Below are 14,854 nucleotides of genomic sequence, written 5' to 3'. Positions count from 1 at the left end.
TAAACATTAAAAGAGAAGTTAATGTAACTCACAAGAGCACTGTGACTAAATGCAGGAAATGCCTGCTTACTTATTTCTATTCCCCCTAGATTAAACTCCCAAGGAGCAGGGACCATGTCTTATTTATCATTGATGTCAAGGAGTCTGACAAAATGCCTGGTCACATTAGAGAAAAACTAAATTTATTGAGAACAGTTAAAAATAGAATATATGCTTGGCAAAAATAATTTTCTAAGAACAGCAGAGTTGTTCTAATGTTCCAAAAGAAGAAGGGGTTCATTCAGTAATCATACGAGCAGCTAAGACAGGAAACTGACAGCCCCGTGTCACTGACCAGCTGGAAGTGGGTAACTCCAATGGCACATTTCTCGTTCATATCCTTCTGGTGTTTGTTCTGAATCAGACACTCCATCAGGTCCCCAGAGTCTATCTGGTTATCTGCCACATCCTGGGGAAAACAGCTCACACTTACACTTCATTTGCAACAATTAGTGAATAAAACCTACAGCTTATTCCATGAAAAGTGCAAACAGGACTGATTACAGAAGGTTTAACAAAAAAAGATACATCAAAAATTATTCAAAGTAAGTCTGAGAAATTACAAAAGATAAACATTCAGTGGAACAAAATTTACACAGCAAGTTGTTGAGCATGAGGCAAGACCATGTACTATGAGGCTTTTATTCATTGTCCTTACACATGCCAGCAGCTGGCTTTGGGGATAATAACTAACAGTCTCCTGGATGTCAGGTCCTAACAGCTTCTGGGTGTGTTTAATTACCACAATTTAGGTAGTTCAATAAATGAGCAAGTAATAAAGTAAAAGAATTCACTCAACATGGAGGTACAAAGGAGACAGCTGACATGAGAAGTCATTATTACAACTGCTAACAATTCAACTGTGTTATTAAGGGGCTTCCCCATTCCATCTTTTCTTTTAAAAGGTCTCTCTACTACCAATGTTGCCCACATTATCTTGTCACTTTCAAAGGCTAATCAAACAAGGTTTCCTAGAGTGGTGGGCCTTCTCTCTTGATCTACTGTTTACATTTCCATCTTTTTTCTTGGTGGTACTAGGTATACCAGAGGGGTACTCTACCAGGAGCTATACCCCACCCCACTTTTTAAATTTTGAGACAGGGGCTCACAAAAATGCTCTGGCCAGCCTTGAACTTGCAATTTTCTGCCTTAGCCTGAGATTACAGGCATGTGCCACTATGCCTGGCATACGTTTCCAGCTTTCACTTGTCAAAGTTGGCAGTCACCTGGGAGGAATGTATGCTGACGACAGAGATAAGTTCAACACCCTCAGGGGCCAGAGTCCCAATGAATTTGGTTCTGTTTCTAACCCTTGTTCCTCCAGACATCACTTACATGGCAAAAGTTCTGAATTATGGGTTCGCAGGCTCTCATCAGCAAGGCTTCTATTTGGATATCCTGTAGAAGATTGAAGAGATCAATTTTCCTGCTTTAGAAAGAGCCAGAAGAGAAGAGAAGCAGCTTCTCCCTCTGAATCAGGAGCATCAATGGGCAAATAATCTAGTATATGCATTTAGAAACTATTAGAGTATTTAAGTTACCCAGCCCCAGAATACAATAAACTGCTTCTCCTCTTCTAGAAGCAGATTCTTCTTGTGCCTGAACAAAAGAGGAGACAGAATTAAGAAAGATGGGATGATGATACTTGAGTTTTTCCAAAACACCACACAGTTCAAAATGAAAACAGGGTAACTGACATCTTTTGTTTATAAGCTCATAAGCCAGATGACTGAGTTCAGATCAGATGATGAGCCACTGCTCAGGTAAACACCTGCTAAACTGCCTTTAAACAAAGCAACAGAGGGCAGCACCAGCAGCTGAAGTAACATCTACCATGAAGAGCAACAAATTGAGAAAGTCCCCATCAGTCCACAGGGGCAATGAGAATGGAAGTGGAGATGACTGAAGCTGAGAGAGGGCAATGAGCTTTAAAATTCAGAAAGCAAAGAAGGATGTTTGAGAAATGTGATTTTGTGTAATGCCAATTCTGACAATTCAGATAGTACTAAAATGCTTATGATAAAAAAAGAACAATTCCCTGATTCTGATTTCTGCCCCCATAAGAGAAGTTCAGCATTTTTAACAGTCTCCCCACCACAGTAATAATCACTATAGTTCTGGATAACATGCCTGTGCCTATGAAGATTTTAAATCTCATGTTTTATATTTTAGTGGGTTTCAGGATGGAACAGGGCTAAACATATATGTTCAACTGTCAAGTGCAACTGGCAGTGCCAGGCTTTTACTTTTTTATGTATGAACATTACAAATGAGTGAACTAAAAGATCTAAGAAGGATAAGAGATAAGAAACACTTGGATTATTCTTGAATGTGATTCAGAGATCAGAGGTATGGCAGCTAGATTTTCTTAAGGGGAAAACGGTCCAGTCACTGATAATTCTGAAGAAAACCAAAGGGTCAACTGTATAACGGGTTTTTCTAGAGAAATGAGGGAAGGGGACAGGAAACAACCCAATATACTTTTTTTTTTCTTTAAATATTTTTAGTTGTAGATGAACACAATACCCTTATTTCATTTATTTAGTTTTTTTTTTTTTATGTGGTGCTGGGTATTGAATCCAGTGCCTCACACATGCTAGGCAAATGCTGTACCACTGAGCCACAACTTCAGCCCCACAATATACTTTTTTACAAAGCAAATGGGGAGAACCTAATTAGGTTTCTTTTGAATGGCAGAGGACCTATACTCTCAAGAGTGTAGAAACAGTAGAACTGAGCAAAAAGGCCAGGCTGCTGACAGACCCATCTCCTCCAGGAGCTGCAAACCGCTTACCTCTGACTCCAACTCGGTGAGGTTGCCCACTATGTCTCTGCACTCCACGGCCAAGTCATCCAGGTGGTCCTGGAGGCACTCAAGCTCCTATGCATAAAAAGCAAGTTGCTGGCATTCATCAGTCACATAAGTGAACAACGGAAGTCAAGAATACCAGTTTCCACTTCTTTTGAACTGATCCTCCTTTTCCTCTTAAAACTATCTCACTGAACAGAACACAAAAGCTTAATCTGATTCACCAAAGTAAGATTGTTGAAAAGATAACTACTTTCTGTACCAGGGTGGTTAAGACAGCCAATGGAGGACAGACATGCAAATACTAGAGGAGGCCAAATCTACAAGTCCAAGAAGAATCCCATCTTTAGGGTCTCAGAATCTAAATATCTTATCAGGCTTTTATTCCATTCTGTCAACACCTTGCCATTCCATTTTTAATCTGTGGGGTTTTGTTTGCTTTTGATACTGAGAATTGAACCCAGGGGCACTTAATCCCTAAGTCACATCCCCAGCCCATTTTTTATTTTGAGACAGGGTCTCACTAAGGTGCACAGGACCTCATTAAATTGTTGAGGCTGGCCTTGAAATTGTGATCCTCCTGCCTCAACTTCCTGAGCTGATGGGATTATAGGTGTGCGCCACTGTGCTTGGCTTAATCTGTGTTTTGATCATTTTTTACCTTTCATTTTAAATCTGCAATTTGATAACGATCACAGGACAACAAATTCATAGTGAAAAAGGCATGATTTATGTTAAGACTCTGCATGAGCAAAGTAGGTGGGGACACTGGACCTGGAATACAGGATGTAACTAAAAGCTCCTTCAAGTCAGATCTGGGATTCTAACCCAGCACATATCAAAAAGGATCCTCCAAGGTAAACTTTAAAACAAGCGAGCACACTAGAGTTTAGATATTTAAAAGTTATTTTGTCCAGGCTTTTGAAACTGAGCTGGAGCTACCCTGTAGCCTTAGTGTATTATTATTCCTTTTAGAGGTGCAGAGGTTTAAGGGCAACATTGGCTAACTTTCCCAAAACTATGCAGCTACTTCTCAGAAGAGTGCTATTAGGGGATCAGGTTTAACTTACTGACCATTCTGCAGGAATCTCTCTGTTTTAGAATTAGAACAGGAAGAAAGGAGAAGGGTTGAAGAATCCTTGTACAGTAACCAGAATGGAAGGGGGAAAAAAACCTAAAGGAAAATGCAATAAACTTTTGGGAGTAAAATAATTAAATGGCTAAGGAAAAACTCTATGGAGTTCTTTCTCAGGTTTAGCTTCTCAGTGAGTATAGAGAGTATGCGCAGGTTTCTAAATGTTTACCTTACAGAGGGATATGAAGGAAACTGTTCCCCAGGATCCCATATCAACATGTCCTTTGTTCCATTGGACAGATATAGCAGAAAGCTAAACTACAGGCATTTTCTCACAATAAACCCAACAGAACTATAGCAGGCTCAGGCAGTAGACTGGTACAAACAGATCTAGTAGGCAGCCAGGTTGCTTCTTTAAAATGTCCAATTCCTGTACATCTGGCTTTTTAATACTTTAATTCCAGATAGGGTTTATAGTTGTACAATGGAACCTAGAAACCCGACTTCACTCCTTGTTCTAATATTAATGTGGCTTTAAACGAGTAGCTATTTCTCACTGCTGATTATGCTGCTTTATGATGGGAAACATGCTGCCTTTCCAGGTAACCTCTAGTCATGTACCTTTTTTTCCCTTTCCCTCAAACCAGGCACACGATCCTAAGGAACCATTCCCAGCATGTGTTACTCTTGGGTGCTAATGCCTTCCTTGTACTTTCCACATGTGAACTTATAACACAAGGGACCATGTACCTTGCTCAGATTAAATATGCATTTTAGGTAAGGAGTCAATACACTTTACTTCTCTGAGCCTCAATTCCATTTCTAGGTATTTTGTGCTGTCCTGGGGCATTCATATTACTCACTCATACCAGTATTTGTATCGTTTATCTCAGAAGAATTTAATGTGGCTTATAAAAGTGAGAACGGGAGTAAAAAGACAAGTTAAAATGACATTACAATGAGGAAAAAAGAGAAAAAAAAAGGAAGGTATGTTAAGGAAAGTGGAATGGAGCCAGCAATAAACAAGCTTAGTATGAGAAGGCCTCCTATGAAATTGTATATGCTAGTTAGAGTTAGCTGAACCTTTGGCTCTAAGCCTTGTAGGGAAAACAATTAGTTACAAATTATAGTAACATAAAATAAAAACAAACTAGCTGCTTAGGAAAAATACAATTATTCTTGATATAAAGACCAAAGACATTTTCCTGAGAATTTCTTCTACAGAGAACACTGAAAGGTATTAACAGATCATTATCTATAAGCAAACACCAAGATAGACTTCACTGTAAGTCATATAAAACGTCGTCATTAACAGTATAAAACAAAGTCCAGTTGCCTACCTGCCCAGTCTCTGTTTTCTCACTACACCATTTCCCCAGATCAATGAGGCACTTATCCTGGAGGGCAGGATCCAGCTTAACATCCATGGCACGTTGGTGTAGGATCCTTTGGACTTCAGCTCGGCACTCCCGGGAGAGCTATGTGACAATGAGTAATTTACTTTAAAGGTACCAAAACATATACATAAAGACACTAGACAGAGCAAAGCTGTTGTCAGGAAACTAAAAAATAAACTTGTGTTTATCTTCCCAACCTTATACCTCAAATCTCTTCCAGAGTAAGAATTACATGTTCTAGGAGGCTTCTGAAAGTCTGTATCTCTAGGAGTTTGATCATATGTTCAGAATAAAAAAATGAATTGAATTCATACAGATTAGGTTAGTTAGTTTCTGGTTAGCCAAGTTGCCATTTTTCAGGTAGGAGAGAACATCACATCTGATTCAGGAAGAATAACACTTGGTTCCGAGAACCGAGTTCCACCTGAGCTAACTCTGAATAAGGCAGGCAACTGCAGGAGTCAGTTAGGGCAAACCAGATTCTTTTGGATTAATTATGTGGCATGAGTAGAGGGATGAACCCCTACTCATCAGGTGAACTATCAACTGATAGTTTTGGAAGGGCTATAAAAAGCTGTCATTGACAGGTACAAATGTCTCGTCCTAAAGAAGGTAACACACCTGAGGCAAGGAATATGCATTTAATTTTTTAGCGTTTGGAGTCACAGAATGTTCTGAAACTAGACAGAGCTGGTGGTTACACAATATTGGGAATGTACTAAATGCCACTGAATTTTTCTCTTTAAAGTGGCCAATTTTATATTGTGAATTTAATCTCAATTCTTTAAAGTTTTTTTTTTTTCCTTTTTCCTTTTTTTAAATAAAGCTAACACATCAGATTCCATCCCTTTTTTCGTTTACAAGAGACAGAACCTCCTGCTCTAGTGACTAGCTAGATGCCAGGATTTGGGAGTGCCTGTAGTTAATGAGAGGCTCATTACATGAAGTAAAATGTAATAAAGTTCCACGTTTTCTTGCATAGCTGTAGAAAACTGGGTTAGGCTTGCAGCAACTGAAGTACATTGTTTTGTCTGAGTCCCTCTCTTCTGAATCCTAGACAGACTTTTCACTGAGTAAATATGCACATGAAGTAATGCCATGGCTACTTTCCGTACCAAATGCAGAAGTGACATGCAGTAGGTGTGAAAAGGCCATTCTGGAGAGCAAGCAGGATGTCAGGAAGGCACCAGAAGGCAGTCCATGCTGCCTGAGAGTCAAGGATACAACAAATACCCCAGCCAAAAGCAGCAATGGAGCAAATACCAAGAGACAGAGGTGTGGAAGTTTCTGTTCCAACTGATGCACCGTCAGAGAAGCCTCATTAGTACAGGCATTTGTGTTCGGCTGCCAAGGGCAAAGGCCTGAAGAACCATTTGTATTCTGGCTAAAAGCTTCTAATGGATCTTTAAAGCTAAATAAAGTTAGGACAGAATTTAATTGTCCATTTGTGTTTCAGATTTCAGAAATTTAAAGAAAAAAAACCTGGAAATGTTCCCCCACTCACTTCGTTAAAAACATAATCAGATGAAAAGAAGTTGGTGAGGAACTGCAGGGATGCTAACTGAATGAAGAACTTCCTAGTAGTGCAGCAACACCCTCCCCACAAGTATACTGAAGAAGTTTCCCTAGGATGACAGAAACCAGAATGATATGAAGCAAATTATTTAATAAAAAACAAACGACAGGAAGAAACCAAAGTTGACCGCATACCCTCCTTCCCTGCTCCTCAGTGCGGTAGGCGTGTCTATATAAACAAGAGAACACAGCTCCGGGAGGCATAAGTTCACTGGTCTCGTTCCAACCGTGGGTGTGGCAAAGACGAGAAGCATCTCCCTGGCACTTGCGGTATAAGACAGGATCCAGCCTAGAAGACAAAGAGTTAAAAGAGAACCACTATTTCCTATGCTTTTCTTTCTCGCACAGGCTAAGGGTTTTCAGCAGGTGCTTGCTGATGTATTGAGAATCACTTCCAGGGCAGCAGAGATAGCAGATAAGCAGAAGTATGTTCCTGAATGCTGCTATTAATGGACACGTAGTGGTTGATCTGTAGAAGTTTGTTAATTTCCATAATGAAGACTACTTTCTACCTCAGAGATGTTATCTTGGCTATAGAGCTACCTGATGTTATAGTAAGACAGCATTCACATGTCTGGACCACAAAAGAAAATCAGGGTTGTAGCCACCACCATGAAAGTCATAGCTGTTCACTAAATACACCTTCCTACCTGGTAGAATAGATCCAGCAAGATCAGGAAACTGTCTCCTACTCAACCATCTCTCTAGTAAAACTGATCCTCTTTCTTTTCCTATATAGTAAAGCAGTCATCTTTTAGTGTACCTAAATATGCATATAAAATGTCAAAACCTGACATTTAAACTTTGATTTTTGGGACAGTGAATTAGGTAATGAGTCTGCTTCCTCAAATCAGATCAAGTGATAGTTGATTCTTTCCACATTATATTGTTAACTGTTGGGGTGCATTACTTAATGAGAAGAGAGAGGCTAATGTTTAAGAAGAAGATTTAAGACTATGAAGTACTTTTTTGATCATAGGGAAAGAATTAAGAGGCGAAACCACAGTTGTGATCCAGGGGGCACACTCAGTAAACCCTTGGTTATTTCAGTTCTGAGGGTCTGAGTAAGCCAGGGAAGTTACCACCCAGCTTTTTGTGGTCCTTCCCTGAGTTAATCTGAAGGGATAGAAATAAAAACATACTGGATCTTCAAGTAATCTCTTTCTACTAAAACGCTGAAGGCAAAACATAGATTAGTCGCCACAAAAGGATAATGACCACAATGCAGTGGCTTTAACAACTGATTCAGGAAGCAGCTGAACTTAGGAAGTGGTGGGACCCAGTACTGGTGGCCATGGAGATGTGAGAGAAAACAAGACATGGAAAGAGAATGGAAATGCAGCCAATAAACCACAGTGATTCTGCCTGTAATAGACACTCTTCTCCTCTGTCAGCCCCGCCCTCTTTTTTTTTTTTTTTGCTACAACAGGATGAGAAAGGAATTAGAGAATCAAGTTGTCACTTATTGATAAGAACCTCTCAAGACAGAATAAATTCAATAACACTGAATAGTTAAAGAAATAAAAGCAAATTTCCATACCCAGTGCAAATCAATAGACACAAATGCATTATTATCTTCTTAGTGTAATATCTAAAGATGTTTTTGCTGACCAAACAAGTGCCAGAGCTCTTTTTAGATAGATGTTTGTGGTATCGAAACCATTTTGACCCTGATTTCCAAAGAAGTGGTGCACAGGGAAGTTTGGAACAGACTGGTAGTGGGCTGACTGTGCTTTTAGATACTATAATTTTCAGTGCAGTAGAGTACATAAGCTATTCCAGAACTTGAAAATAATTGCTATGAATTACTACAAAATATACAGATGAGGGGTGGAGTGTAGTTTAGTGGCACAGAGCATACTTAACATGTACAAGGCCCTGGTTTCAAAGCCCCGCGCTAAATCCCCTACACACACACACACACACACACACACACTGTTGACACATAAGAAAAGGTTAAATCGGTGCCTTATACTGGTTCAAAATACTCACTTCCAGTCCCGGGAGATGAAATACTGCAGCTCTAAGAGTCGGTGTTCACAATCTTCCACCATTTTCTCGGTGTATAAATGTTCCATCAGGCATGAAAGGATCCTATCCATAAAGAAGGTAAAATTGTAACACGAGTTCTGACTATAGCTTCAGAACTCTCATGTTAATATATTTCCTTGGTCAGTAGAAAAAGCCCTTCAGCTATTTTTCTATAGTAATTGGATTTATTTTTCTGAGAATCACACAAATTAACCAAGCCTGACAGCAATTACATCACTTCAGAGTCATTCAGCACTTAGAACCTGGTGTACTAAGATCCATGCACAGCTACTTTAACTATTTATTATGAAAAATTTCCAACACACAAATGTAGAGAATGATGTACTGGTCACTTTACCTCCCTATAGAGTGGCCAAGTGAGTTTTAACTCTGTGCCCCTGCTGATATTTTAAAAGAAAATTTGAGATACCAAATCATTTCATTAGTAATTAATACAGGATGTTTCTCTAAAATATCAAAATACCACTGTGACCTTAACAAGAAATAAAAAAACTTTAGTATCATATAATAGCCTGATCATTTTCAAATTTTCACAATTACTTCAAGTCTTTTAACATGTTTGTTCATATCAGGACCCAGCAAAGGCCCACATGTTGCATTTAACTGAAAAATATCTTAAATTTTGAATCCATAGCAGTTCCCTTCCTTCCTCCTCCTCCTCCCTTGCTTGGTGAAGCAATTAGCTTTATATTGCTGAATATTCTTAGTCTTAAGTGTAAGGAATTTTCACATAGAAAATCATGGTAAACCTGGACTCTGTTCACTTTATTGTTGAGTACTACCAGCTACAAGCTATGATATTTACAGAATGGAAAAACTTCTTACTTGCAACCTGGTTTTGAGAACAGTTTCACATCATATGGAAGAAAACTAATGCAAGAGAACCAAACACTTTCCCATAACATTTATTCAGCTTTTCTAGATTTTAGATGCAACTCCAGTGTTCATTCTGTCCATGACCACACCCTCCATTTGTTTTGTTTCAATTACAATGAACTACTTTCTACTAATTATCAAGTAGCCAATGTGTGCAATGAGTCGAGATATATAAACAGGATGAAAAATATAGCTCCAGTGTATGTGTCACTTTATCTTGAATATTTTTCTCTCATTTTCATCGGCATTATAGGAAGTTAGTCATTGACTTAACAGGCCCATACACTCTCAGTCACCATCAACAGGCATCATCACTGTGCTGTTTCTAAGTGTCTTACTGCATGGAGGAGGCAGATCAGAAGTCTAAATTCCACGTTTTAGCAAAACTATGTATGTGTTCCTACTCAACAAAATTTTAGTCAAGATGTTAAATCACACAAAAAGTCATTTGAGGAAAAGTTCCCTGCTCTGCCAAGTAAAATGTAATATGGATGAACACACAAATAAGATAACCTACATTGGGTCTCCAGATCGTATGTGTTTGCAGGCTGTCTGTATTACAGATTCACAAGCTTCATTCAAAGCTCGATCAATGCGGTAATCTGCACCAGGGTCCGTCTCCTGAATCAGTGTTTGCAGCTGGATTAAAAAATATATATATATATCAAGAAGGAGGAAAGAAAGTCACTTAGGCACCAGAGAAGAGCAGTGTCATACCATCATACAATCAGTTGCTCAGTCTAGCATAACATAATGTACTTTAACAAAGTACTACACTTGTCAATGGCCAAGCTCAAGAATTCGTGCCAAATACTTTCCAACTGGTTTCTCCACCTTGATACAGGTTTTTCTGTGGAGATTGCTTATCTACCTGTTCTGAGTCATCCCTGGACATCTGCGTAACAACGGGTCTTTATAATGTGACTATGTAGGCTCCTTCTTTATCTGTCCACTTGTTATCAGATTACTAAACCTCTTGACCCAAGCCAGAGTTGAATGGAGAAATGAGAAGACATATCTAGTTACAGACTTTAGTCCTAAAATGAATTAAAAATTTGCTGCCATCATATTGGTATTAAAACAAGTATACTTCTGGGTATGGCGCTGCACACCTATAATCTGTTACTGGAGGTGCTGAAGCAGAAGGATTGGGGATGTAGCTCAGTAGTATAGCAGGTGTGTAGCATGCTCAAGACCTTGGTATGGGGGATTGAACCCAGGTGTGCTTAACCACCAAGCCACATCCCCAGCCTGTTTTATTTTTTATTTTGAGACTGAGTTTCACGAAGTTGCTTAGGCTAGCCTTGAACTTGTAATCTATCCTGCCTCAGTCTCCTGAGCCACTGGGATTACAGGGTGTGCCACCTCACATGGATGAAGATGATATTCTTCATCATCTACTTTTGCTTGGTTCATCCTCTGCCATGGAATAAAGTCAATGCAGGAGAAGGCAGTTGAGGCACAGAGGAAAAAGTTCCAAACTAAGGACCAGAAGACCTGGATTCTATTAATGGCTCTGGCTCTTACCAATATTAGCTTTGAGAACATGTTCAAGTTGATTAATCTCTAAGTTTCACTTTCTTTAGCTGAAGAATATATGAAATTATACTATCTGGGAAAAGAATGGGTAAATTGCAAAGCATTTTACAGGTATAAGAGATCATCATTACTACAGATGGGTGACATATGGTGTTTGAGGAGGTAATCTTAAATAAGAGAAAGAAAATTTGAAAACTACAATTCTTACTGGTTTGAATGTCTTTTTCCAAGTAAAATAATTGGAGCTCTTTTTGTGTCATTGGTTTATCCTTTCTAGGATCCTGCATGATCTGCAATCCCATAGGGATTAACATGGAGGCCCTGGTCATTCTACCTATTTATCAGAGATTGCAGATCAAAGGAAATGAAGAAAAAATCCAATTCTATTATCCTAAAAGAAGCCAATAATCAAGAGAGAAACATGAAGATTTCCAACATTTTGTAATGGAAGTGATTTATACCAATTCTTGGTGACAATTTGGAGAAGTAAAGATCATGGCTAGTTGATGACTGCACATCCATTCTAGCCTCTGACATGCTTGGGAAAAGTTTTGGAGAAATGAATAGTCTACAGAATAAACTGGACCGTCACCTTGACCTGGAAGAGGCTGGGCTGAACTCATTCAGCCAAACCTGAACCTAATAGTTCATGACTGTGGTAAATTTAGAAGAGTATGTACTTATTACGAAAACAATTGTCCTTATGCTTTACAATTTACTACTTGCTGAGAGATCACAAATCAGTCCAAGCAGAGAAGAGGGAAAAATAATGGTTAATCACAGACAGGTACTGATATCTATTGTACCAAGGAAGAAAAGTTTGAAAAATAAAATTGTTTCAAAATATTCTTCCATTTGATTGAGGATGGATAATGCAGTAGAAAACTAAGGAAATTTTTCTTTCTTTGGAGAAATGCCTTCAGTTTTGGTGAGAAAAGTAAAACTAAAGTATTTCTTTTCCACTTGGCAAGTCTTCATGCAGGCAAAACCTCAGAGTTCACAATTGGAGGCTACCCTCCAGGTTTGGAAAGCACTTTCTTCTGGGCACAAAGGCTGCCGTGGGTGGTGCTTATTTATCTTTCAAGCCGAGTCACAAGTTCTTTCAACAAGCTAAATTCCAAAAAGCCCTGAGGGTGAACTAGATGCCTCAAAATAAAGACAAACCAGTCTATTTTCTTTTTTCTGAACACTTCACTACAGGTGTATGTAGACTGAATAAAAAGACAGGCTTACTCCTAACCTCCCTCCACAACTTCTTTTTCTGAGTTAAAGAGGAAGGGAAAATACAGCAAAAACAGGCTGTCTTCTGATTCATTCTTGATCTGGAGCCCAGGCACATTCACTGGCAGAGAGGTTTCCTTGGGCAATCACCAGCAAGAACTACTCCTGAGGAACTACATAGTGACAAACTCAAAACATCATAGATTCTAGAAACTGTTTTCTAGCTGGACCTGGGATTTTACTTATTAATTAATTAATTTATTAATTTATTTATTGGCACTGGGGATTGAACCTGGGTGCTTAGCCACTGAACCATATCCCCAGCCCTTTTTATTTTTTATTTTGAAATAGGGTCTCTGTAAGTTGCTAAGGTTAGATTTGAACTTGCAAACCTCCTCCTCAGTCTCTAGAGTTGCTGGTATTAGAGATGTGTGCCACCACACCTGGCTGGGCATGGTACTTTAGAAGAGGTTACATTTGTCTACTTTTCCTACCATGGGATGTTCATGCATACTTCTGTCTACTCTGGGGTCAGAGTGAGTGATAGCTCAGATGAAATTTTACTCTATGTCTAAATCTATGGAAATCTGTGTTTCAGACTGTAAAATTTTGCTTCAGACTATAAAATTCTGATTTTACATGATCAGCAGGAAAATTTAAGCAATACTTAGTTTTTAATAAAAGTGACAGTTAGGGGTGGGGAGATGGCTTAGTTGGTAGAGTGCTTGCCTTGCAAGCACACACCCTGGGTTCCAATACCTAGCACCACAAAAAAAAAAAAAAAAAAAAAAAGTGCCAGTTATAAAATAAAAGGCCAACTGTAGTTTTCTAAAGTCTCACTTAGGGTAAAGCCTCAACATTCTATTTTAGGATATCTAATCTATCCTTGTGCTTTCAAAAGGAAAGTTCATTGTTCAAGGTACTCTCATTGTTATTTGGTATTTTAAACTATTCAAAGACTAGTATCCAGTAAAAAAATAAAAAACATGTACAACAGTAATGAAACAGATACAATATACTGAAATATTTAAACTTTACATTATGTATCTGATTTGTAGTTACTCAATTTATGAAGTTGGATTAGACAAAAGTGTACAAATTCTTCCAACTAGTTTTACAGAACTGACTGTAAAGTTTGAGGGTGGCAAAAAAGAGAACTTTCCATTCACAGTTGCCCTAGTCAAATAAGAAAAGATGGGCAATTTTGAAAATAACATGCATTCTTGATACTTCAGGCCATGACGCATACCAGTAATAAAGACACTCAGAAAATTTCAGTTCATGTTAATTCACTTTCAGACTCAGCTCAATAAAATGTGGAGAGGTCAAAGCCATTTACTGATTCATCTGAACCTGGTTCAATGAGTTCAGTAAATTCAGTTAGAAACTATAGCAAACAGTGCATTTTCTTTATAGCATATGTATAGCATATCGTTCTTTTTGTTTATTATGAGCTCAAATTTTTGTTCTGGAAGGAAATTCCATATTCTTATTAAGATATGCTTGAAGAAACCAGATCCTGTCTGGTCCTTAGTAATTAATGTTCCACTGTGATGATAGAAATGATCCAGAAAAAGCAAACTGGAACAGTGTCAGGGAGAGGCTCTTTAGCTAAAAAAATGTGACAGTCAAGGTAGCAGGAGAAAAAATTTCCTTACCGCCTGCTGGCAGTTCATTCCAAGGTTTCCTTTTTCCCCCCGAACAACTTTCATCAGGCAGTGCAGGGTTCGCCCTTTCCGATGTAATCCAGAACAGTGATGCTCAATCTCCCCTCGACAGCTCAAGATGATCTCAGGGCTCAAGGAGAAGTCTTCCATCAGCATGCGGCGGTAATCTAACATCTCCCCCTGGCACTCACTGCTTACTTGTCGTCCTAAGTTAGGATCAGAAATTACCACATATTAAAAGTGTAAGTTTCTGTCTGGAATAGGCCAGTCATACAATACCTAGATTGAAAAGTTTAGGACTCAGCAAAAGCTTTAGCAGCATAAAGCAGGTAGGGACTTCAGAGGCTCAGGTTTACTCTGCCAGGGTTCTTCACATACATTTATCTCCTAAACTAATAATGCAAATGCTCTCCAAAGGAAATTTGTAGTCTGCATTTTTTTTTTTTTTGGTGCTGGGGACTGAACTCAGGGCCTCAGATATACTAAGCATACACTCAACTGCTGACTCTTATCAATAAGAGATTAACAATAAGTTTATCAATAAAAGAACCATTAGCAGTATAAATGAAAGCCATAGAACAATCCTCAGTGGCCTACACAATTA

At 38.7% G+C, this 14,854-nt stretch overlaps 1 protein-coding gene and 1 long non-coding RNA gene across 2 annotated transcripts in view; one reads left to right on the top strand and one right to left on the bottom strand.

Moving 5' to 3' along the window:
• The window catches only part of GLG1 (golgi glycoprotein 1), a 114,215-nt gene that overhangs the window by 16,691 nt on the left and 82,670 nt on the right, over positions 1 to 14,854 (bottom strand). Inside the window, exons 8-15 of the mRNA XM_079119648.1 lie at positions 14,242 to 14,456; positions 10,341 to 10,462; positions 8,888 to 8,989; positions 7,031 to 7,184; positions 5,264 to 5,401; positions 2,834 to 2,920; positions 1,375 to 1,437; positions 335 to 448 (exon numbers count right to left, since the gene is read on the bottom strand). Of these exons, the coding sequence (XP_078975774.1) occupies positions 335 to 448; positions 1,375 to 1,437; positions 2,834 to 2,920; positions 5,264 to 5,401; positions 7,031 to 7,184; positions 8,888 to 8,989; positions 10,341 to 10,462; positions 14,242 to 14,456 (995 nt within the window). The remainder of the gene's footprint in view (positions 1 to 334; positions 449 to 1,374; positions 1,438 to 2,833; positions 2,921 to 5,263; positions 5,402 to 7,030; positions 7,185 to 8,887; positions 8,990 to 10,340; positions 10,463 to 14,241; positions 14,457 to 14,854) is intronic.
• The window catches only part of LOC306649059, a 208,030-nt gene that overhangs the window by 138,769 nt on the left and 54,407 nt on the right, over positions 1 to 14,854 (top strand). The window lies entirely within an intron of this gene.

Source organism: Sciurus vulgaris (assembly GCF_902686455.1).
Source record: "Sciurus vulgaris genome assembly, chromosome: 17".
NCBI lineage: Eukaryota > Metazoa > Chordata > Mammalia > Rodentia > Sciuridae > Sciurus > Sciurus vulgaris.
This window is presented reverse-complemented; position numbering and strand designations above follow the sequence as displayed.